Source organism: Oncorhynchus masou, chromosome 21 (assembly GCF_036934945.1).
Source record: "Oncorhynchus masou masou isolate Uvic2021 chromosome 21, UVic_Omas_1.1, whole genome shotgun sequence".
Classification (NCBI taxonomy): domain Eukaryota; kingdom Metazoa; phylum Chordata; class Actinopteri; order Salmoniformes; family Salmonidae; genus Oncorhynchus; species Oncorhynchus masou.
In genome coordinates this window covers 33,418,263-33,444,287 of record NC_088232.1, presented here as the reverse complement: position 1 = coordinate 33,444,287, position 26,025 = coordinate 33,418,263, and the positions used below count along the sequence as shown (strand labels likewise).

Sequence of the window (26,025 nt, the reverse complement as noted above, 5' to 3'; positions counted from 1 at the left end):
TACACAGCAGCGAGGTTGTGTTTGTAGGTCTTCACTTCTGAGGATTGTGTGTGTGCATTCATGTACTGTATGCATGCTTTCAAGTTGCTCTGTGGTAAGTTGTCACAGCCCCAGCTCTGCCTATCTAATCGTGGGTAGACAGGTGCAATGGGTCTGACAGTGTAGGCCAGGCTCTCCTCCTGATCAAAGCAGCTGTGTGATAGCGGCCTCAGCCTGCCAGGCAGAGCGCAGCGCCATGCTGGTGTAATCTGCTGCCTCTCATGGCTAACATCTCACACTCAGCATTCACAGTGAAATCTATGTGCTAACCGTGCCTCTCTTTAGCCCCCACCATGGGGTGAGGAGAGACGGGAGAATAAAATACCTGCCATGTGGAGTGCAGGCTCCAGTTTGAAGTACAGAGAGAACTACTGGGTTAGTCTCAGGTGAGACTCGTGTGGAGGGAGTTTTGGGAGTAAAATACTCAACACGTTGTGTGCGACCCCCTACCTATAAGACAACATGTATTTTCCAGTTTGTGCGGCAAACCTTGAAAAGAGTTGGTGGTGAAGATACTACAGTGTTATAGCCTCACACACAGGATGTGCCATCACGCCTAAGTCAGTTGACAGGTTATGATGCTTACCGATGGTTGGAGTGCACCATGTGTGCCAGGACACCTACGGTGAAGAGCCAGCCTCCGGCCCTCCACAGACCCCCATGGCCGAGCCTCCTCTCCAGGCCTGTGTGTGTCCAACTCAGGCCCAGTCCAGCCAGCACACACACCACAGCATCGCTTTGAAGCCAGAACCGCTCCACCTGTAGAGACCAAACACACAACACAGCCTTTTACCTGGGTCAGAGGAGACTGTGGCATCCCAACTCAGGCCCATCCAGTAGCCTCCCTGCCCGTTTCCCCTGCCTGCCCTAACTAAGCCCCATGGCCCATCACTCACCACTCCCAGCAGTAGGGGTCTGCTGATGTCCAGGTTGGCTCTCCAGGCAAAGAACAGGGAGTAGAGTAGCAGCATGGCCGTCAGTAGCCAGGGAACAACACGGCGTCTCCTGGAGAGGAAGGACAGGCATCGCCATGAGAGAACTGGCCTTACACAGACGTATACACAGAAATACCACATATATTACTTTCTCAATATCACATTTATTTTCACCCTCCCAACAAATACATGAAAATAGATCCAGTGCAATTCACTCCCAAATTCATCAAGGTACAGGAGAGATAACATCACCACCGCCTGTAGACAGACTCACTATTACAGCTAACACGTTCTGTAGCCCACAGCATGATTGCTTTCCTAATGCTGGGTCTGGATGACAGCGTGTGAGTCACTGTGTGACGGGCCAACCACTCTGCCTCACATCACCATTACAGCACAGAGGATGGTTGTAAATGGTTTTATAAACGAACCAAAAAACACTATCCCCTAGTGGTAATCAAAACACAATTATGTGAATGGAAATGAGAATTGGAAAAAATAGCATATTTATTGTGCTGTATTTCAGGAAACTTGACTTTCCATGGAATATCAATGGAATGACCCACGTATGTTTGCGTGTGTGTGCAGGCGTTCACGTACATACATGCTTGTGTGTCTGTGTGTAAAGCCAAGTGTATCAAAGTGCCCCCCAGGAGAGGCAGGGGAAGGCAATGGGAGGCAGGAAAGGCAGGGGGTAGGGGGAGGCAGAGGGTGGGTAGGGGGTTGCAGGAGGTGGGTAGGGGGTGATTAGGGGGAGGCAGTGGGTGAGTAGGGAGTGGGTAGGGGGTGGCAGGGGGTGGGTAGGGGGAGGCAGAGGGTGGGTAGGGAGAGGCAGAGGGTGGGTAGGGGGTGGGTAGGGAGAGGCAGAGAGTGGGTAGGGGGTGGGTAGGGGGAGGCAGAGGGTGGGTGGAGGGAGGCAGGGGGTGGGTAGGGCGAGGCAGAGGGTGGGTAGGGAGAGGCAGAGGGTGGGTAGGGAGAGGCAGAGGGTGGGTAGGGGGTGGCAGGGGGTGGGTAGGGGGAGGCAGAGGGTGGGTAGGGGGTGGGTAGGGAGAGGCAGAGAGTGGGTAGGGGGTGGGTAGGGGGAGGCAGGGGGTGGTTAGGGGGAGGCAGAGGGTGGGTAGGGAGAGGCAGAGGGTGGGTAGGGGGAGGCAGAGGGTGGGTAGGGGGAGGCAGAGGGTGGGTAGGGGGAGGCAGAGGGTGGGTAGGGGGTGGGTAGGGGGAGGCAGAGGGTGGGTAGGGGGAGGCAGAGGGTGGGTAGGGGGTGGGTAGGGAGAGGAAGAGGGTGGGTAGGGGGAGGCAGAGGGTGGGTAGGGGGAGGCAGGGGGTGGGTAGGGGGAGGCAGAGGGTGGGTAGGGGGAGGCAGGGGGTGGGTAGGGGGTGGCAGGGGGTGGGTAGGGAGAGGCAGAGGGTGGGTAGGGGGTGGGTAGGGGGAGGCAGAGGGTGGGTAGGGGGAGGCAGAGGGTGGGTAGGGGGTGGGTAGGGGGAGGCAGAGGGTGGGTAGGGGGAGGCAGAGGGTGGCTAGGGGGAGGCAGGGGGTGGGTAGGGGGTGGCAGGGGGTGGGTAGGGCGAGGCAGAGGATGGGTAGGGAGAGGCAGAGGGTGGGTAGGGGGTGGGTAGGGGGAGGCAGAGGGTGGGTATGGGGTGGGTAGGGGGAGGCAGAGGGTGGGTAGGGGGAGGCAGAGGGGAGAGTAGGGGGTGGCAGGGGGTGGAAGAGGGTGGGTAGGGGTGGAAGAGGGTGGGTAGGGGGTGGCAGGGGGTGGGTAGGGTGAGGCAGGGAATGGATAGAGTGAGGTAGGTGGTGGGAAGGGATTCAAATTCACTTCCCAAATGCTAATAATTGCCCTGAGGCAAGGTTCGTCTGCCAGGTGTTTCCTTACCTGTCCCAGGAGATGAGGAACATGCCCAGTCCAGCCAGGAACAGCACAGGGAGGGACAGGTCAGCCATACAGTGGTCCAGCTGAGCCCTGACACACATACACACACACAAAACCTCTGATGACCGCATCCCTCTAACCTCCATCAAACTGAAGGACACCAATTACTGAATGTCCTCTCATTTCCTCCTCATCAGATTGGAATACACCAGTAACTGTGCCCCCCCCCCGATCAAACATACTAACTCTGTTGACTGTATGCACCCCCAGTCCCCACCCTTCCATTCCCATTCGAGCGACAGACACCAATGAATGTGTCCTCCACTCAACCCCTGTCAGAGTGCCTGTCAGTCACAGAGACACTTTCCCAGAGCATCTTCTTTAATACCCATCTCTATTTGATGGCTTATTGAGTCTCTATCAGGGAGAGAGAGAGAGTGTGTGTGTGTGTGTGTGTGTGTGTGTGTGTGTATGAGAGAGACTGTGTCAGCTTGTCTAGCGGAGTTTACATCCCCGATGTGACATGCTTGTCATGCTTGCCTCTCTCCCTTGTCTTGAAGGTGTGCTTGTCCATCAACCAGCAGGGGTGATGGAAGGGGGCGGGGGCCAGACGGGGGGGCTGGTGGTGGGGGGTCTTAAGACGCATACTCCCCACCCGTCCTCAGCCATAGACAATTACAGAAGTTGGATGACGGAGGGGGGAGATGGAGGGGGTTGTTGGAGGAAAACAAATCTCTCCGCTATATTGCAGTGTCTGTCATCACAGCTTGTCACGCTTAAACACCAGAGCAGAGTGATCATTTCAAACTGCTGGAGAAACAGAACACAGGGATTTGGCCCTCGAAGCAGGTTCAGTTCTGCTTTGATGGGAGAGAGGGAAGAACAAAAGAGAGAGAGAGGAGAGAGAGACGGGCTCCAGTGCTGGCGATGGATGAGCTACCTCCTTCAGAACAGAACTGATGGGTTTTTGTGTGATGTTTAAACCTGTCTGTCTCGAGCCAAAACCATGAGAAAACCCACTCTGTCACTTCTACAGATCACATTATCCAATGAATGACCTTCAAATGCACAACATTTAAAAGCAAGACACCAGAACAATTCATGCTATAGCAATGACTTCATCTGTAAAATAAAGTGAACGAATATTCTAATAAAGATGGGCATACTCACTTTAGCATCATGGTGAGGTTCCCGGTACCTTCTGTCTTGGCCTAGGGTCACATATTAAATAAACAACCACATCAATCACCACTACACGTCCCACACTAGAGTTTGTGGTCAAGCTCAAAGATAATGTATGTTGGTACCGGTAAATGTATAGAAGTATGTACCAGGCTGAAGGTGCCATATTCAGTCCTCAGTAGGTGAGTAAAGAGGCCTGAGAGGGAAGTCTGGTCTCCCCAGCTCCAGCGAGCTGTGTTCAGGTAGGAGGAGATAGGCAGGTAGACGTAGGGCAGTAGACCCCCCAGGAAACACAGTCCCAGAGACATCAGCCCACAGACAGACAGCTCCTGACACAATCACACAATAAACAAATATTCAGCATCCTTACAGATGGGCTAGTTCTTCTACCTGGTTGTGTTACGTCTCTATGGCCACTCAGATGGAGAAGAGCCTGTCGTTAAACTTACTCTGTGAGAGTAGAGTTGGAGCAGGACCCAGGGAATGATGACCACCACGTACAACACCAGAGTGTGCTGGTTACACAGACCCAGGCCACAGCACAGCGCCCCCCAATGGGAAACCTGACAACAACAAGAGGAGACTTAATTCCTCATATTATATATAGCATTTCTGTCATTGAAAGAAACATACAAATCAAATGACGAAACATGAAATCTGTAAATTCACACCATATTTCTATAGGTTGTAGAGTATAGTTTCCTGGGGCAGACAGTTGTGATATCACCAGTTGTGATATCACCACGGAACAGTCTATCTGGTCTGGGAGATGTGGCTGATATGCATGTTCTGTCCCGTGTGAGGGTGGAAGCTGTGGAGGGAGTGTGTGCCGAGGGCTGGGTTACCTTCCTCCTCTGGGGGGCACTGTCAGCACAGTGGAAGCTGGTAGTCAGGGAGAAGAGGAGCCCAACAAAGAGGTTGTTGAGGGAGAAGACCTCAGCCACCACCGACCACTGCCAGCTGAGCCTGGACACAGCAAACACCCCCCCAGCCAGCACCGCACCCGGCCCTGGGCCTGCCAGTCTAGAGTAGAAGGAGAGGGTGAGGCACGGGGGCTAACACACAAATTTAACTGCTCAAGAAATCATATAATTTTTTTCTGTTTTTAATTGTAGAGTAACTGTCCAATCATAGGTATGAGCAGCTCCGGGCAATGTGGGCATGAGTAATTATCCCAAAGCTAGATCTGAAAATCATATTTAGGATTGACGTATATGATTGCTCAAAAAAATCATTGGCACATTTTTGTTAATTATGGAGTACTTGTCATTGCAATAAATCTTAGATTTGCATAGCAATAGGTACTATCTAAAATCTAGGCCATTCCCATACCTATCCTTCAACCTTCCTCTCCAGCAGCACCAAAGCAACCTGACATAAATAACCACTATGGGAGATATGGTCCTTTACTTCAATAATGTGTGCACAAAAGTTTCCCCCTGCTTCCTCCCCTGCCTCCATCTCTTTAGTGGTAACTGAAGCAAAGTTGGGATAATCCGTCATATACTAAAGACCCACCACTTACTAGAAAGAGAGACAGAGGGAGAGGAAGAGGGACAACAAATGATGAGGAGGAGAAGAAGGGGAAGAAAATAAAAATAGTAAAGAGATGTGTGAGTGGGGGGGGGGGGGGGGGGGTGAGTACGAGGAAAAAGTTGAGGGGGAGAAAGGGGAAGAAAAAAAGCAGCCTAGTCCCCGGCACGCTGGCTCTGAAATATGAGCGGGCTCCACAATTAAGGAAGTCAGGCAGTATGGCCCTTTCCGCCATTGTGTGGAGTGGCTTAGAGTCCTCATCAGCCTATCAGCTAACTGACAGGCAGAGAGCTGCTCTATTCAGCACGGCAGATACAAGCTGCAGGCCAAACGGCTGCCAGGTCCCTTATGACCCCACAATCCCTTGCCGGTGACAGCTTCAAGCTCCATAGCAAATTAGGCGCTCTCACATTACAATCGCAGAAGACAGATTCCATTAACGGTATCTGAAATTGAGTAGAGAGCAGGCCCGTTATCAGACCTGACTCATAAGCACCGCCATTAATCACAAGGCATGATACCATTTATACATTTCCAGCTCGCTGCCTGCCGCTGTGATAGTCAGCCACAAAAGGCCTGATGAGACTTAGGCTAGGGGAACAATGGAGCTTTCTGAGGAAAGCGCGGTAAATCAAGAAAAAAGAGACAGAGATGAGAGTAAAAAATACCTCTCCTATCCTCCAGTCTTTTCGCTCTGTGTTCTATGTGATGCAGGGCTGTAGTGGGGGATGTTGAAGGGGTGTCTGGGTGTGGGTTCAGTCTTAGTAAGAGATAGCAGCGTCTTTCTCACTGCACCGATCCAGGAATTAGTTGTAACTTGAAGGGTAGGAGGAAGGGGTGGGGGCAGATTGGGACATTTGTTGAGGGGCAGGGACTCCCCGCACCCTCAATTCTACCCCCCTGCGTGGCAATTAACCCCAGCCCACACGCTTAGCAGGGGGGCTGGTTTTGAGGTAGAGCAAGGTGCTGCGCAGTAGTGGGGGTCCCTGGAAGTAATGGGGATATTACACCAGGCTTGCTTTGGCTTCTACAGACATGCCTGACAAGCACACTCCCGTATACACACAATCACACTCCTGTCCCCTGGCCCTTTATTCCTTCTGAGAGACTGACTCATCTCTCTCCTAGGGCCTGTCAGTGTGTAACAACCCAGTGATGTGTGTACTCTCAGGTTTAAATGACCTGTCTGTCTGCAGAGGACCACCTGGGATCCCAGTCAGTCTTTTAGCCTCTCCTTGGCTCATTCTCTGGGCTAAGTCTGGGGCTGGGCTGCTCCCATGGTAGAGAGATGAAGAGGAAGGGACTCTGACTCCATTGTGGCCATGTTTACTGCTATCAAAGCTCAGTGTTTTGCAGGATGCTGCTGTGTTGTAATGTTGTGGCTCACTGACAATAGCTGTCTGGTTGAGACATGGCAAGAGAATAATATGTTCTCAGCGAGTGTATTTTACCCTGAACTGATCTAGTGTGCCAGAATGTCTCAGTCTCATCACTGGGGTAATTCACAGGATGACAAAGGAATTCTAAACAGAAATGCTGTACAGAAATGCTATGTATTTCATGAAGATATTGGGAGATCATTGCCCTGCTAAAGAAACATACAAACCGTTTAAGAGGAAAGAATCCTGGAAATTTGAACAATAATCATCAAGCTCTTACTGAAGTAAAATACATTGACCAAAATCGTACAACAATTCACTCTCTAAATGAGAAATATCCTAAATAGAGTATAAACCGTAGGTCAGTAAGCAGAAGAAGAAAAAATACATTCAAGATAAACACAAACACTCCATGTCCACAATCCATGTCCTCAAACCAACACAGATATAGTTCCCAGTGTCCTCTACGGGGACAGACAGTAGGACACACATAGCTTGCCACCTTCACTTTGAAGAGTCAAAGCAAAACCTGCCTCATTTACCACCTCAGTTCCTAAACATGGGCCAGAGGCTTGCCAGCACTGCACTGAAACCCAGCACCAAACGCCTGCCTGCGTTTGGTTGTCTGGCCTCAATAACGCAACACAAAGGGCCACCAGCAGTCTGTCTGTAGGGAATGTGTAGGGAATGAGGCAACACAAAGGGCCACCAGCAGTCTGTCTGTAGTGAATGTGTAGGGAATGAGGCAACACAAAGGGCCACCAGCAGTCTGTCTGTAGTGAATGTGTAGGGAATGAGGCAACACAAAGGGCCACCAGCAGCCTGTCTGTAGTGAATGTGTAGGGAATGAGGCAACACAAAGGGCCACCAGCAGTCTGTCTGTAGTGAATGTGTAGGGAATGAGGCAACACAAAGGGCCACCAGCAGCCTGTCTGTAGTGAATGTGTAGGGAATGAGGCAACACAAAGGGCCACCAGCAGCCTGTCTGTAGTGAATGTGTAGCGAATGAGGCAACACAAAGGGCCACCAGCAGCCTGTCTGTAGTGAATGTGTAGGGAATGAGGCAACACAAAGGGCCACCAGCAGCCTGTCTGTAGTGAATGTGTAGCGAATGAGGCAACACAAAGGGCCACCAGCAGCCTGTCTGTAGTGAATGAGGCAACACAAAGGGCCACCAGCAGCCTGTCTGTAGTGAATGTGTAGCGAATGAGGCAACACAAAGGGCCACCAGCAGCCTGTCTGTAGTGAATGTGTAGCGAATGAGGCAACACAAAGCGGCAGACCAGGGGATGGACTGTCACATATAATGCCACAGCCGTGCCATCGCAGATCAGCCCTCCACTGTTCTCTCACTCTGTGAGTGGCGCTTTGGGAGAGACATGGCAGGAAAAGAACCACACATTCCTGAAGAGGCAAGGATGAAGTCCATGAAGTGGTGTCCTGGCCTGGTCTGGTGTGACAGAGTTCCAGCTGGCCTTGGCTCAGTAACACTGGCACCCCAGGGTTTAGATGTGGCCAGGACAGGACAGTGGGCTGAACACTGAGGATCTTTAGATAATATGACAGTGTTTCTGGTTAAGTGCTCTGTTGCATCACATTTGGGAAACAGACATGCAACTCTGTTTTTGGGCCAAGCTAAGTAATAGAGGTAACAATTTAACTATCTACCATAAAGCATATATTACACAGGTCTAAGTAGATCATACACATGATATTATGGGTGCTACATATATCATTATAAAAATGTTATGAATTTATTCATAATACCTAGCCTTCCAGCAGCTTGCAAACAAACCTTCCTAAATGTGCACACATTCCTGTTTAAATTCCCCAATCAGGCAGAAGCAGCAACCACAGCAGCAGATAGGAGAGAAGAGGAGTGGTAAATCAGGACCAGAGAGTGGAGCGTGCCTCAGTCACCCCTCCTCCAGGAGAGCACCCGCCCTCGCCCAATGCTCCAGAGTACATGCAAAATTAATCACCACAATCCCGCTCAAACAATGCAGCCACTGACATGACAATTTCTCCCAGAATGCCATCTTAATCTCCAGCCCAACACACAAAAATTACACAAAACAGAAAAAAACAAATTACAGAAATCTGGTGCTTATGTGATTCACAGAAAGCCATTTTTATGCTGCTGCTGCGGCTATTTCAACAAAGTCATTAGGCAGCCACCACTGATATATAAATGTTACTCTATAGATTCCATTAACTAATTCTGGCTGAATTGTAATTGCCGAGTCTGATCCGTCGACTAGCCTGGTGTCTTATTAAGACTGCCTGTGGTGGGTGAGGGATGTACAATTTACGTCCGAGGCAGACACAATCTCAGGGCCACAGGCGAGAGGAATATTAAACTGGTACTTTGTTATGCTGTCTATCTACCCCCCTCTATCCCCATCCCACTGCCAGTAATGAGGAAATAACATCTTCATTAAACATCTGTTTAACTGTATTACAGGATGAATCCTAGGGGGAACCATTGGTCATGCTGAGGATGGAGGGTGAGAGGAGCAGGAGGCCTCATGTCCCAGGAGACAGTAGGATATCATACAGACAGGGCAAAGGTCCAAACATAGGAGCTTTTAAACAATACAACTACCCCCTTCAATCTATGGTTGAGGGAAGTATGGCTCTGAACACTAAGTGCCTTGATGTAGATTCTACCTGACCACAACAGTTGTGAAAGGGAGGGGCTGCCTTACCACCAGCAGGGGGGTAGCGGATGGAGAAAGGGGGATGCTCAGCTGTTTCCCCCCACCCCATTCATCCCTATAAAACTACACACACACACACACACACACACACACACGCACTGATCCAGTAATGACCTCGCCACACATGTCCTTCCAGCAGCCCCAGCCCAGTGGAAAAACAAGCCACCTGAGTGAGCAGCAGTGGGGGGTAGGGAGGGGGAGCACCATCAGGGCCATATGGTGGAGGCCCTATAAGGAGCCTGGGCCACAGCACTGGGCACTAGGCATGGTCTGGCACACCGCCCGCCCTGCGGTCCACTGACGTATCAGCTGGTCCACACAGGCCCGCTCTTGGCAGGTGAGTGTCTCGCCGGTGTGCCTTTGGGATGGGGGAGGGAGGGGACGGGGCACATTTGGTGCGCCTCGCGAATCCTGTTGTTATGTAATCGTACACAACGTGTCAAAAGTGCTGATTGTTGGATGTTGGTGGGGACAGTGTTTTTGTTGTTTCAGCGTTCCACTGGCTGTCAGTGTACTCCGTCTCGGTCTCTGGTCTCAGGATTACTATAGGAACGGCGTGAGAGAGATTCCTCTCAGGTAGCACAGATACAGAGGAGCTTTAGTAGATAAACTGTGAAATGAGGGAGCACCAAATACTGAGCTCTCTGGATCATCCTCTTTCACAGGGTACACACATTCTTATAGTCCTCCTGAGACTGTATAGAGGACTTTTGTAGGACTGATAGGGTCATATTTTATTCCTAGGAAGTTTCAAGTGCAATCGTACCCCTGCACATCCACTCGGTACTGGTACCCCATGTATATAGCCAAGTTATCGTTACTCATTGTGTATTTATTTATTCCTTGTGTTATTGTTGTTCTATTTTTCTCTCTGCATTGTGGGAAGGGCCCGTAAGTATGCATTTCACTGTTAGTCTACACCTGTTGTTGACGAAGCATGTGACAAAAAAACATTTGATTTACTAATTATTATCATTATGGCCACCATCCTTAAAGGCTTGTTTAATCCTGTTGTGATAACATAGGAGACGGGCAATTTGTCCATCAAACCATGTGATTAAGCCAAGTGTGCTGTAATTGACAAATCAAAGGGTAGCTAAGTGCTACATTTTACACTTACGCAACTTGCAGTTTAGGGAGAAATGGCTTCCAAGTCTATCAATTTACATTCCACCACATTAAAAAACAGCAATCTGTCCGACTAATTTAAATTGATACATCAAAGGCTTGCTATGTTGGGAATATTACAGACGAATTTCAAGGTCTTGCAATTGACTGTTTTGGAGGAACTGCCTTCAAGTCCATGAAAAAATAAAAAAGTGGATATCATGTAATAACTTCAATGCAATAATTCCCTACGCATTTGAAACTGTGACTATTCCTCTGGTGCAACCACTTGCATAACCACTCTCAAAATACTGCTGTGATACAAACAAAAGTTATATGGAGATTGGATACCAACCAGGGTAAATGTCAATCACAGACATAGAATAGGTATTACCATAGTTCAGCTTAGTGAGATTAGCTCAAATGTTCCTGAGAGGACTGAGCAGGGAGGGAGTGCAGACTGGTCAGTGTTGGCATTTAGTCTGAGGGCCAGGTCTGGCCGGAGGGACCCCCACAGGGGCGTGGCATGTCATCTCTGCCACCCAACCGGGCACGGGCGAAGCACCCAATGCCCCCAGCGACCATTCCGGAAACCATCTACCCCCCTTGCCCCCTCAAGCCCTATCAGTACCCTACCAAGTCTGCCAGCTGAACTCCAGCCACAGCCTCAACCCAAATCATGCTCCAGACAGATAATGACTAAAACCTTTATGCTTATTTTTCAAATTGAAAAGCGTAAATTATACATTCATACTTAAAAGCTTAGAGGGTATGACTGGGTGCTCTGGCTGAAGTCCTCAGTGCCCATCAGCCCATTATTGGGGTCCTCATAATGACTTTTCACTTAGTTTAATTATAATCCAAATTTTGATCTAAATCCTTAGAGATTACAAACAGGGCAGCACTTTCCATGTGTTGTGGTCCAAATATCTTCAGACAGCATGCATAGATGCTGTCTCCAAAATCCCAGTATGTTAGTGGCTAGCCAGAGCTTAGTGAAATGATGCGATTGATCGTTTATCAAACAAATTCCAAAACGCAGTTGAGTCCAAATCGGAGACAGAGACCGAGAGAATGAGATCCACAGAGCAACAAACCACAGAGGGAACCGTTAGAGAGTAGTTGTTCCTGTTCCCTCTGTGGTTTGTTGCTCTGTGGATCTCATTCTCTCGGTCTCTGTCTCCGATTTGGACTCAACTGCGTTTTGGAATTTGTTTGATAAACGATCAATCGCATCATTTCACTAAGCTCTGGCTAGCCACTAACATACTGGGATTTTTGGAGTGAGTGAGAATGAGAGTGGAAAGAAATAATAAGAATGTTCCTCTCCTCTGCCCTCTCTTGGGAGGCCAGCCGGTTTCAGGTTATGAGTCACCTCTGAAGAGAGGAGAGGCAGGACAGGGGCTGAGAGTGAAGCTGAAGTCAGTCAGTCCGGGCTGAGGGCCAGTCCACATGGAGAGAGCACTTCCTCCCCAGCCCCTGTCCTGCACCAGCAGGGCTGACCCTGTACCCTGACCCCCTTCAGCCCACCTGCCACCAGACACCACCGGCCAAGCACACAGGAAATGGACCCAGCTCACTGTAGCCCACATGGGAGCAGTGATACTCCCTTTACCAGCCCTGTATCACCTGCTTTCTCTGGCCCAAAACAGCTTGCTGGTCCTGTATCTGTGCTACAAATGGCACAGTTTTTAAACATACGCCACAATTCATTTGTTGGAATGGTAAATCTAACACGGTGCACAGTACATTCTCAAAATAGCACTGCATGCATAAATGGGCCATGTAAATGTAACACTATGGGGAAAACGTCTGAAATGAAGCTGCCACCAATGGTGCACAGAGCACACGTAGGAAACTACCAAAATCAGCAAACGGTCAAAGAGAGATAGGGGGGAAAAGACTCCTTACATGATGGGGTCAGCGGGCAGGCAGGCAGTGCTGCAGGAGGAGGGCCGTAGGCAGGGTGGCATGGGAATGTACAGAGACACAGTGGCTAATATTCTGAGTTCCTGATTGGAGGGAGGGAGAGAGGGAGGGAGGATCCTGTCCCGTTTAGACCCAGGACTGCAGAAGGGGGAGATTAAAAATCGTGCCATGTCAGGATTGGGAGCATGCTGGGTGATGGGAGGTGTCAGGCACTTGGAGGGAGCTGTGACTGTGTGACACACACACATACAACGGGTAGGTGATGGGTAAACAGGCTGTGTGTGTTTGTGGGGGAGGAGTGTGGTGGGACTCTGCTCTGAATACAGAACAGGGGGATCAGGAACACCACTGCCAGTCAGAAACTACCCAAAAATATCACCAGTCCATTCACCAAGCAGCGAGATGCAAACGTCAGTTGGAAAATGTTCAGGGATTACAGAATTGTGCTACGAAGAGAGTTTACATTTTGTGCTAAAACCCCATTTGTTGGCTCATTAAGTAATTATCCATGTAGTTATTATCTATATCTAAAATGTGATTCACTTTAAAAATAAATTATATATATATATAATTTATTTTTATATATTTTCTTTCACATTTTCAAACAGTCCATTTATATTTTCCAACCTTTTTTCTCGCCTGAATAGCCTCGTTTCACTGCAAAAAATAAAATTAAACCATCTAGTGTTCATCGAAATAACAACACAATGTCAAATACAGGTAACCTAGCCAAATAATTAACATCCAATCACATTAACCGTTACTCTCTCACGGGAATTCCACAAAGTGTCGGTGTGTAGCCAAACATAGCTGCTGCTCGTTCCATTTTATCAAAAATTGATAACTGGTTAAAACAAGTAAGGCCCGCGTCCATAGAGACATATACCAGCTCTACTGGTAGTACTGGTAGTACTACTACACCTGCACCTGTCAATGACACAAGTTGTTCTGCTTCCACGAGCACATCCAATGCTAACATCAGTAATTTGTTGTTAGCCCAGCTAGCATGAACACTGAGAGTTGTGAATCTGATGCAGCCGAAGAGCTACTGCCCCTTACCCGGTAAAGCACCGAACAACAGACAGGGACGTTGGACGATCAAAGAGGCGCAAATATGATGAGAAATACATTGACTTGTGGTTCAATTATATTGACAGTTGTGCCTTTCTTCAGCCACAGTGTGTTACAGTGGGGCAAAAAAGTATTTAGTTAGCCACCAATTGTGCAAGTTCTCCCACTTAAAAAGACGAGAGAGGCCTGTAATTTTCCTCATAGGTACACTTCAACTATGACAGACAAAATGAGAAAATCCAGAAAAATCACATTGTAGGATTTTTTATGAATTTATTTGCAAATTATGGTGGAAAATAAGTATTTGGTCAATAACAAAAGTTTCTCAATACTTTGTTATATACCCTTTGTTGGCAATGACAGAGGTCAAACGTTTTCTGTAAGTCTTCACAAGGTTTTCACACACTGTTGCGGGTATTTTGGCCCATTCCTCCATGCAGATCTCCTCTAGAGCAGTGATGTTTTGGGGCTGTTGCTGGGCAACACGGACTTTCAACTCCCTTCAAAGATTTTCTATGGGGTTGAGATCTGGAGACTGGCTAGGCCACTCCAGGACCTTGAAATGCTTCTTACGAAGCCACTCCTTCGTTGCCCGGGCGGTGTGTTTGGGATCATTGTCATGCTGAAAAACCCAGCCACGTTTCATTTTCAATGCCCTTGCTGATGGAATGAGGTTTTCACTCAAAATCTCACGATACATGGCCCCATTTATTCTTTCCTTTACACGGATCAGTCGTCCTGGTCCCTTTGCAGAAAAACAGTCCCAAAGCATGATGTTTCCACCCCAATGCTTCACAGTAGGTATGGTGTTCTTTGGATGCAACTCAGCATTCTTTGTCCCCCAAACACGACGAGTTGAGTTTTTACCAAAAAGTTCTATTTTGGTTTCATCTGACCATATGACATTCTCCCAATCTTCTTCTGGATCATCCAAATGCTCTCTAGCAAACTTCAGACGGGCCTGGATATGCACTGGCTTAAGCAGGGGGACACGTCTGGATTTGAGTCCCTGGCGGCGTAGTGTGTTACTGATGGTAGGCTTTGTTACTTTGGTCCCAGCTCTCTGCAGGTCATTCACTAGGTCCCCCCGTGTGGTTCTGGGATTTTTGCTCAACGTTCTTGTGATCATTTTGACTCCACAGGGTGAGATCTTGCATGGAGACCCAGATCGAGGGAGATTATCAGTGGTCTTGTATGTCTTCCATTTCCTAATAATTGCTCCCACAGTTGATTTCTTCAAACCAAGCTGCTTACCTATTGCAGATTCAGTCTTCCCAGCCTGGTGCAGGTCTACAATTTTGTTTCTGGTGTCCTTTGACAGCCCTTTGGTCTTGGCCATAGTGGAGTTTGGAGTGTGACTGTTTGAGGTTGTGGACAGGTGTCTTTTATACTGATAACAAGTTCAAACAGGTGCCATTAATACAGGTAACGAGTGGAGGACAGAGGAGCCTCTTAAAGAAGAAGTTACAGGTCTGTGAGAGCCAGAAATCTTGCTTGTTTGTAGGTGACCAAATACTTATTTTCCACCATAATTTGCAAATAAATTCATTAAAAATCCTACAATGTGATTTTCTGGATTTATTTTTTTCCCCCTCATTTTGTCTGTCATAGATGAAGTGTACCTATGATGATTACAGGCCTCTCATCTTTTTAAGTGGGAGAACTTGCACAATTGGTGGCTGACTAAATACTTTTTTGCCCCACTGTATATGTGCAAAAGTACTATCTCACAACTCGATGAAACGTTCACTATTGCGCAGACATTTAGAAACAAAACATGACGATTTGAAAAATAAGCCACAGGAGTTTTTTTGAGTGAAAATTAAGACGACATTCGAGTAGTAAGACAGGTATAAAAGCAACAGATACCATTAATAAGAAGGGGCTACAAGTGTCTTATATGGTGAGCTATCGAGTGGCTAGGACAGGCAAGTCCCATACTATTGTGGAGGACTTAGTTCTTCCTGCTGCCGCGGATATGGCTGGGATAATGTTAGGGGAAAAGGCCAAAAAAACTATACAGACATTGCCTTCATCAACAACACTGTTTCACGACGGATCAGTGACATGGCAGGATATTTTTAAAGCGCTGGACAGCTTTTTGACATCAAATGGACTTTGACAGGTAGACATAGAGGAGTGGTAATGCACGTGCAAGCAGTTGCTCCCGACGCTACTTGGGAACACTGCAGCATCCACCGAGAGACTCTTGCTGCCAAGGGTATGACTGACAGCTTGAAAGACGTTTTGGACACTACAGTGAAAATAGTTAACTTTGTTAAAGCAAAGCCCCTGAACTCTTGTGTATTTTCTGCACTATGCAATGATATCGGCAGCGACCATGTAACGCTTTTACAACAGACAGAAGTGCGCTGGATATCAAGGGGCAAAGTTTTGGCACGTTTTTTTGCATTGAGAGACGAGCTTAAAGTTTTCTTCACTGACCATATTTTTCACTTCTCTGACCGCTTGCATGATGAGTTTGTCACACGACTGGCCTATTTGGGTGATGTTTTTTCTGGCCTGAATGATATGAATCTAGGATTACAGGGACTCATCGCAACTACTGTCAATGTGCGGGACAAAATTGAGGCTATAATTAAGAAGTTGGAGCTCTTCTCTGTCTGCATTAACAAGGACAACACACAGGTCTTTCCATCATTGTATGATTTTTTGTGTGCAAATGAACTCAAGCTTACGGACAATGTCAAAGTCAAATGTGAAATAGCGAAGCACCTGAGTGAGTTGGGTGTGCAAAATACCCAGGTACTTTCCCGAAACAGATGACACAAACAACTGGATTTGTTATCTCTTTCATGCCCTGCCTCCAGTCCACTTACCGATATCTGAACAAGAGAGCCTCATTGAAATTGCAACAAGCGGTTCTGTGAAAATTGAATTTAAATCAGAAGCCACTGCCAGATTTTTGAATTGAGCTGCACTCAGATTTTCTTGCCTTGGCAAATTGCGCTGTTAGGACACTGATGCCCTTTGCTACCACGTGCCTATTATTAGATTATTATCTGTGCATTGGTCCTATAAGAGCTCTCTGTCACTTCCCACGAGCCGGTCACTTGACAAAAACAAATTATTATGTTTAATAAATGTATTGTATAGTGTGTGTGTGGCCGGCTTACAATGATGGAAAAAAAACAACATTTGAGAGTGCGCTGACCCTGGTGCTAGAGGGGATACGCAGCTGGAGGTTGAATGTTTGAAGGGGTACGGGACTATAAAACGTTTGGGTACCACTGATCTATATAATTGACAAACAAGCAGAATAGCAGAATTACTATTGGATGCAGCAGACTAACCATGTTGATTATAATTAGATAAGGACCTGGAGTTTTTCCTGACTAGGTGACCTGACCAGGAGAGACGCCTGGCCCTAGCGATGTGCTGTAGTCTTACCTGCAGACAGTGAAGCAGAGGGCCCCGCTGGCCCCGGCCCCCAGCAAGCTGCTCAGCAGGTTGACACTGTGGGCCGGAGACACGGAGAGGGAGAGATAGGGCAGCAGGGACAGAGCCAGCCAGGCTAAGAGGGTGAAGACTGGGTATCCCGGGGGGTGAGCCACCTGCACCAACAGAGAGAGAAGGAGAGGACAGTAACCAGGGGAGGGATGATGAGGAGAGCGACAGGAGGGAGCCCACTATCCTTAGGACATCAGTGTATAGGTAGAAGTTTTTCCTGGCCCAGGATATCAGGCTAATGCGTTTGAGGAGTGGGAAATGTTTAAATAAGTGTGGTGGAACTATACAGAGTGGGGGTACGGGGCTGAGGCAGGATGAAAGGGAGAGGTGGTAGCAGGGTAATGAAAGCCTGTCATTTTAATTAGCCTCACTTCCACCAGTGCTGCACCTGAGTGCCCCAGGGGGAGTGGTGGTGGAAGTGAAGGGATAGAGTGGTAGGCCTAGACAGCCATACTGTTACCGTTTCCTGACCGCTGACTGACTGACTCTGTTATGAGAGGGCCTCCCAACCCTCTTTTGTCTCTCTACACAAACCATTCCTCCTCCTCTTCCTCCCTTCATCACTTCCCAAGGACAAGGCAACACACTGGGGTCCGTGCTGCAGCACGTGGTGCACACCAGCCCCCAAATCCCCTCAGAGCCGCAGCCACTCTCACCCGGGGGATCCCAGAAATCACTGCAATTAGCCGCTAAGTCTCCTCCAGGCCGATAAGGGCTCAGTCATTACACACAGACTCCTTCCCTGACACAGATAAGGCTGGGTCAGCCGTAGAGCAGGGGCAGCCCTTCAAATGGAGCCGCCACTGAGAGGTGAGAGAGTGATTGCACCACCAATCATCACGGACACGGCCGAGGCTCATTGGATCCCTGGGTATGTCCACAACAACCAGCCTCAGCTCGGTCTGAGGAGAGTGGGGAGAGACTGGAGGAGCTTTTAAAGCGAGGGCGGTCAAAGGGAGGTCAAATGGAAAGACAGAAGGAGAAGAAATGTGGGCGGTAAAAAGGCACAGAGAAGGGGGAGGAGCCCAAGAGAGAGAGAGAGAGAAAGAAGGGGTGAAGGGAGACAGTGAAAAATCCCAGTTTGATAAACAGATGGGTGGGTCAGACAGGCAGGCAGCACCACACAGGTGAACATGAGGTGGAGGTAGGAAAGACGGGATGTGGGGGCAAATCCAGATGGACCAGCTCATAGTTAAAGAGCTAAAGGACAGCAGAGGGACACCAAGGCCACTGGGAGCTGTGGGGAGAGAGAGCTCCAGAGCTCAGGGGATCAGAGGGGAGGGCCGGCGTTCCCGGGCCCAGGGAAGACCTCCGAACACTGGGGAGGCCTGACACGCAGGCCACACGGACTGCGGCACTAACGGCAGGATTACTGGCATAGTGACACCGACACAGCCTCCCTAAAAGGATCACAGCAGCGTAATAAACTTTATTAAATAATAAAACTTATTATAACTGTTAACCCGATTTAGTTCATTCTTCCCAGCTTACACAAACACAAAAAAAAGATATAATGAGCCTTATACCATACATAAGGCAGAGCCTAAGAAAGCCATCGCCTTACCATTGACTTTAATTGGATTTGAAAAATGGGTTGCAAATTATAGCATTCTCTACTTCCAACTTAGTCAAATAAGTGTATAGAAAAGAAGGGAAAAACCTGTGGACTGAAAGTAAATTAATCTGCTTTCTGCCCATGCTTAATTAAACTTCCGTAATGCTTAAAGGAGTTAATGAGTGAATTGATTAAACAATACGGCTAACGCTTACCCCCAGCTCACAAGCAGCGGTGATCAGCTCTCCTGTGGAAGACAATAGGGGAGGAAATTAATGTAAACCCAATCATTATTATTAAGAGACAAGTCTGCTCCAAAGTTTTCCCAAATCAAATACTTGCACTGGGGTTTTGCATTAATTTGCCTGGATCAAAACCTGTAAATCTTCCCAGTGTGACATTTCCTAAGCGGCACGCTCATTCTCTTCCTCTCTCGATTCTCCCCCCTACACACACGCACACAGCAAAACTACTCCCATCTCCGCCACACACACACACACACACACACACAAACACACCATAACACTTCCTCCCCAATGCTTCGCCACACAGGCACACACGTAGGCTGATCTGAGAGTATCGCTCCTGTTCCAAACCTCCCCATTCACCAGGTCCCTTCTCTTTTGTCTTTCCATCCCTTTCTCTCTGTTCACACACTCCCAGCCTCTCCTTTGGTCCAGAGAGGACACAGAGATGGAGGCAGTGTTGGTGACAATGAGAGCATGATGAGGTAAGCTTAAGGACACAGGAGCTGGTTGCAAGGTTTATGACTGTCTCTACCTCTGTGTGGGGTGCAGCATAAACTGCATTCATCCCCCTAAACGCTATTTCAGGATGCATCAGATCATTTTGGGCACAAACCCATTTCTGCCAGAATCTATCCAATGCGTTTCCAATTACACAGATTTTTCACCCAATGTTTGCACCTCCCACTCATGAAAATTGAAATTTTGTTCAGATGAAATGTAATTGATAAATGCGTGTGCCCTACACAACACCCTCTGCTGGCTGAATATAGATAAATCAGATATTGTTCTCTCTGGGGTACAATTCAATGACAATATTTTTCTACATAAAAACAGATTAAGAAATGAGAATTGTAGTTTTTGCATCAAGGTTTTGCATGAAATATAACTTGACTGATACATTTGTGTATAAGAGAGTCTTTGCAAATATGTCTATATAATTGTACTGATGGTGTTACATGTGGTCCATTTGCAATAAATGTAGGCTATATAGTTGGAAATGGTTCTTCTAGCTCTGTGCTATAATTAATATTTGGCCATATTGACTGAATTAAAATACATTTTTCAGTTGAGAAATATGTTTTTTATAAATATCAGTAACACACATGAACATACAAAATGACTGTAGAATTGCAAGAACTGGGGTTTTGATGCAATACCAAAATTACAGAACATTGCAGTATAATTTCAAACAGTTGGCCGACCTGCCTCTATTTTCTGCATTTAACCTCTGTGATACAGTGCATTATCATGTTGGACTTTCTGGCGCATGAAGCGCCCTCACTCTTATCAGTTTAATAGGCCATGAAACCCGAAACCTCTTCAATTGCACAGCTCAAATGTTTCCATTGGTCCATTTCACCTGGCATGAGAACTACCTGTCATCATTTATCATCACTCTGTCTCATCTTCCATTTCACACTACATATTCCATATTGTACACTTTTACACACCAACATACAATTGTAAATAATATAGGGCTACAACATCAGAGTGGCAGAGGCACAGAGATACAGCAGTGCTGCGGTCCCATTACTAAAATGGGAAAATATATGAGTCGACAGGGTAGCAGCGTGGACGCCAAGAGTCTTTGTTACAGCAGAGCACAGGCACCCACACCAGCCTTCCCATAATCCCTGTCACTTCCACACACCACATTCCTAGACAACAGCGTTCCCGCAGGGTGTGCTCAAGCCTCTCTGGGGCGCATCACACCTAAAGAGATTAGAACATGGAAACGGAGACCTGGAGAATTGGGAAAGGTTGTTCAGCTGGCACTATCGGAGTGGGCATCCTGCACCGTCCCTAAACGCTGTGGAGAAGGGTCTGGACATTTTTTCAAAGGCCCAGGCCTCTCGGCAGCATCACAACCAGCAGGGCTACTCGGGGCTTTTCTCCTGTACTCTCCCCCCTACTCCCCCATATCTGGCCCAGGCTTTTCAAATGGTTCCATCTTGCAAAATGCAGTTTCAATGTATTTCCCCTTTGCAGAATGTATGCCAGAACAACACAAACCTAGTGAGCAAAGCATTCATGCCCACCAAATCCACTTTCACTGTAGCTGAACCTACACTATATATACACAATAGTATGTGGACACTCCCTTCAAATCAGTGGCTTTTACTTTTTCAGCCACACACAGCTGACAGGTGTATAAAAAAAAAAAAAATCGAGCAAACAGCCTCCATAGACAACATTGGCAGTAGAATGGCCTTACTGAAGAGCTCTGACTTTCAACGTGGCACCTTTCCATCAAGTCAGTTCGTCAAATTTCTGCCCTGCTAGAGCTGCCAGGTCAACTGTAAGTGATGTTATTGTGAAGTGGAAATGTCAAGGAGCAACAACAACAGCTCAGCCGCGAAGTGGTAGGCCACACAAGCTCACAGAATGAGACCGCAGAGTGCTGAAGCATCTGTCCTCAGTTGAAACACTCACTATAGAGTTCCAAACTGCCTCTGGAAGCAACGTCAGCACAAGAACTGTTCATCGGGGAATTCATGAAATGGGTTTCCATGGCCGAGCAGCCGCACACAAACCTAAGATCGCCATGCACAGTGAGGTGTAAAGCTCGCCACCATTGGACTCTTGAGCAGTGGAATAGCATTCTCTGGAGTGATAAATCACGCTTCACCATCTGGCAGTCCGGCGAACGAATCTATGTTTGCAGGATGCCAGGAGAAAGCTACCTGCCCCAATGCATAGTGCTGACTGTAAAGTTTGGTGGAGGAGGAATAATGGTCTGGGGCTACTTTCACGGTTCAGGCTAGGCCCCTTACTTCCAGCATACAATGACATTCTAGACGATTCTGTGCTTTCAACGTTGTAACAACAGTTTGGGGAAGGTCCTTTCCTTTTTCAGCATGGCAATGCCCCTGTGCACAAAGAGAGGTCCATACAGAAATGGTTTGTTGAGATCTTTGGGATGAATTGTAACGCTGACTGTGAGCCAGGCCTAATCACCCAACATCAGTCTCTGACATCACTAACATGCTGACCAGACCCGACACGTAGCATGCACGGCAAATTACATTTAGAAATCCATGTTCTTCAATTGTTGCACCCACACTGCTCGAGCGCCAACTAGCATCTGCTACACCAAGGGCTAAAATAGAACTCATTCCTATTTCTGACGCAGATCACGCTGAAAGTCCCGCCTCTCCCATCTCCTCATTGGTTTATAGTATCAGGTACCCACGTGCCATCTCCTCATTGGTTATACCCACGTGGGTGTGATTGAAAGACAAACTGTTTTGCCTGTAGTTGTGGTAATACAATGAAAGTTTAGATGCGATCACCATATAAGTTAAATGTTGAAAAAGCCTGGAAGGAGGAGAGATGACTAGAAACGATTCGGTTGGACGGTTTTTGTCGGAGTAGAGGTCCTTGTGCATTTCAGGTAAAATAACAACTCAATATTTATATCCCAGGACAAATTAGCTAGCAACAGCAAGCTAGCTAAATAGGACAAATTAATGTTAGCTAGCAAGTGCAAGCTAACTAGCTAAATTGCCATACATGTTTAATGATTTTTAACCTGTCCCCAAATTAATGTCATTGGTTCAGAGTTTGTTTTGATATTTTAACCTGCGTGTCGTGATCACGTTTGGTGTGGGGGGGGGGGCAAAATAAATGTATGCACGATAGCGCACGCGCGCAGCCGGTTTGGGTTCCGTGTAATGCTCTTGTGGCTGAATGGAAACAAGTTCCTGCAGCAATGTTCCAACATCTAGTGTAAAGTCTTCCCAGAAGAGTGGAGGCTGGAATAGCAGGAAAGATGTTTGACGAGCAGGTGTCCACATATTTTTTTGTCATGTAGTGTTCATACCGGTATGATATTTCTAAGCACAGTTTGTAGCCTACTTACACAGGCCATTACTTCATGAAATGCATTAAATGAATGTTGTCAAAAATCATAATAAAAAGAGGATATAGTATGGAAATTTGTTACCATGGGTCAAGAGTAGCTGCAATTATCCCTGCAACAACATATAAACTAAAGATTACCTACATTTAATAACCATTGCAATAATAAAGTATATAAATGAGGCATTTCTTATTTTAGTAACTACTGTACATCAAAAGTGAATGTTAAACTTAGTAAACTACTAGCCAACACAAAACCGTTTTTCTTAAAGAGAAACATTTGGATCTTGTTCTTATTGAGAGATTTTTGAAGGAAATGCAGTTTCTCTTTAGGAAATAAACCCACATTATGTTAATAACAATGCAAATGGTGGAGGAGAGGAGACTTTTGACACTAAAGCCTGACAAAAGTACTGTGGCAGATGTGAATGTCAGTCTCCCATCCATGGTTATCTATGAATCAGTAATCCTGACACTGGAGTAATTCCCTGTCTCAGTCTGCAGGCAAGCAGAGACACACCACTACCTGCTGAATACATTACTAAACAACTTTAAAACACAGTTCATTGTCGCTTCATTGTCATAATTTGAATGAAATTTTTACTTTATCACTAAATAAATGTGCACTGCCAATCTTCACTCCATGCCAAAATAATATCCTCTGATAGGAAGAGACAGAGGAAGCACATGAGAAACAAAACAATGTTCTGACCACAAATAGTGGAAACATTTCACATTTTGTTAAGTAGGCCTATAAAACTACATACAATTTTACTGTTTGTTTGTGATGGTTAAAGAGACAATATAAGAGACTGAGTGTGCACAAGATATACTAAACAAATAGAAGAATATTATCAAATGTTATCAAATAAGCCTATAGAACTGCATAGATGTTTACTGTATGTTCGCAGGACACATGGACAGTACAGTACAAACTAAAACAAAGGACTTGATGGCTTATTCAACACCAATGCCACTGAACAGAGCTGTATCCAGGCACCTCATATAATGAGAAGATTCAATGCACTGGAATGTCACCACCAGAAAAGTGTGCACTGAATATAATATGAACATTTTTGGATGCAACGGAGTAACAAGTTATATGGGTAAGTAGAAAACATTTCGAATGTAAAGAGTATGGAACTGACATTAGCTACTTCTGCATGCACACTGAAAAGGTGTATGCAAAATGTATTTGCTCACAAACCATGATATACTGTGATTAAATTGTATCCTTAACAAGAGCAATGCTACATATAGTACCTGTATGATTAGTCAGATCACCGGTAGGAGAGACGTCACTCGTCATAAACCATACACGATTGGCTGCCTGACAAGCTCATAAACTTTACCTGAGTCTCCACCGGGGACAGCCTTCTGTGTGCAGGGCAGGTAAAGCGCTGCGACAAAGGCGACAGTGGCGCTAGTCAGCACCCAGCTTCTCTGCTCCACCACCATGGCTAGTTAGCTAGATAGAGGGGGAAAAACACGAATTGTAAGCTAGCGTGCATGCACAATTAGCTGGAAAGCTAAGCTAGCACTGAAATAATGAGTAGCTAGCTAGCGCTAGGTTTCAATGCTAACACCCCAACGTCTATTTACAAATGTTTTTTTGTTGTTGTGCCAAGGTAACGTTAGCTATTCTAATTTTAAAGCACAGCCTAGCTAACGTAGCCTTGCCAGCTAGCTAGCCTATTCATTGAAAGTAATGTCCAAGATACTGGTAACAACTACAGACCCATGCCATGCGCATTCTATTTCTCCGCTACAAAGACGCGCCATTCATATTGACTCGTGCATATTAGGTATTATTGATTAAGTGTCTTACTGTAAGAAACAAATCAATAGCTAGCTTCCAAAAATACTTGCATGGTCCACAACAGGTTATTCCGTATAAAGTTCAAATGACTATAGTCACTGCTGATTTCACTTCCTGGTCTGCCCATCAGCAGCTTTCTCCAAGGGACAGGGGGACAACCAGAGGGAACTGCAGTATTGACAGATGGTAGATTTGGGGAGAAAAAAATGGGTTAGGGTAGTCTAGGTCACATCCAACAAGAGGGAATAGAGTGCATGTGTGATACCCTACACTTTTACCAGAGCCTGCTACTACTCAGTAATCCTGTTAAAATGTCTGAACATTTGGCAAACACACACAAACATCCACATCTTGCACATCTATTTGAAAATGTAACATTTGCCTGCTCTTTTCGAGATTGATTGACAGGCATCATTATGATATCATCTGATACTTCATCCCGACCTATGGTCATCATAAGGCTCAATAAAATGTTTTTGGGTTGAACATTGAATATGTTTGTAACCTAGGTGTTTTAAAGTGATTATGGAAGGACAGAGCAAGATTAAATTGCCCTGTAACTTGCTCAATATGCTGAGAAAAACCTAAGGGGACCATGACTTCTGTCATTTTTTGTTGTATCTTCGAACCAGAATTTGAGTGTGTAATCACATGCTCAATGATGGACTACTCTGTATCAGGCAGAGGAGGAAGTACAATGGTTTACAAGGGAGCCAATACACTGGGCCAGCTTAAGAATGTTGACAAACCAGGTAAACTTAAACTCAAACATAGCCAGCTGCCTTATTGGATTTGGAGTCTTTTGAAAGAAGCTATATGCCACGGTCATCCTGTGAGGAGGTGTTAAGGAATTACTGAAGGAAGCTGCGTTTGTTTTGGTTCCTGATTGGGTGTGTTGATACAGTCAGTCAAGTTGAAAAAGGCTCTAGGTTCTTGTATATGATGGAGAGAGGAGAGATTAGCATCCTATATGAATAACACTTAACATACAGCAGATGATCATGTCAACATCTCAGATCAAATAATATTTTCACTGGTGTAGAATGTAGATGGTGCAGATGTTCTTGTTTCAAAAGCTCTACAAATCTGTCCATAAAATGTATTAAAATTATTAAAGTGTTTGGTTCGCTTTAGGCATTAAATCATGACTGGAGAGGGAAGTGTCGACACATAATTGTGGGGACACATGTATATACTTCTCCTTTCTCTTATGTTTATAGCTGCATAGATTCATTCTTCTATAAGTCCAGCTACATCACAGTATATGTTCAAATGTGGGCTAATGTGCAATGATACTGAAAT

At 46.5% G+C, this 26,025-nt stretch overlaps 1 protein-coding gene across 2 annotated transcripts in view; it reads right to left on the bottom strand.

Moving 5' to 3' along the window:
• LOC135508188 (protein O-mannosyl-transferase TMEM260-like) overlaps window positions 1-24,854 on the bottom strand; it is a 35,115-nt gene extending 10,261 nt beyond the window's left edge. Inside the window, exons 1-11 of one of the 2 annotated variants that reach the window (XM_064928213.1) lie at window positions 24,733-24,854; window positions 24,257-24,372; window positions 19,011-19,042; window positions 17,181-17,344; window positions 4,876-5,053; window positions 4,480-4,593; window positions 4,180-4,359; window positions 4,019-4,059; window positions 2,852-2,938; window positions 936-1,044; window positions 626-798 (exon numbers count right to left, since the gene is read on the bottom strand). In XM_064928213.1, the coding sequence (XP_064784285.1) occupies window positions 626-798; window positions 936-1,044; window positions 2,852-2,938; window positions 4,019-4,059; window positions 4,180-4,359; window positions 4,480-4,593; window positions 4,876-5,053; window positions 17,181-17,344; window positions 19,011-19,042; window positions 24,257-24,362 (1,184 nt within the window). In that variant the 5' untranslated portion in view covers window positions 24,363-24,372; window positions 24,733-24,854. The other variant, XM_064928214.1, reaches the window with a different exon arrangement.
• Between the last annotated feature and the right edge of the window lie 1,171 nt (window positions 24,855-26,025).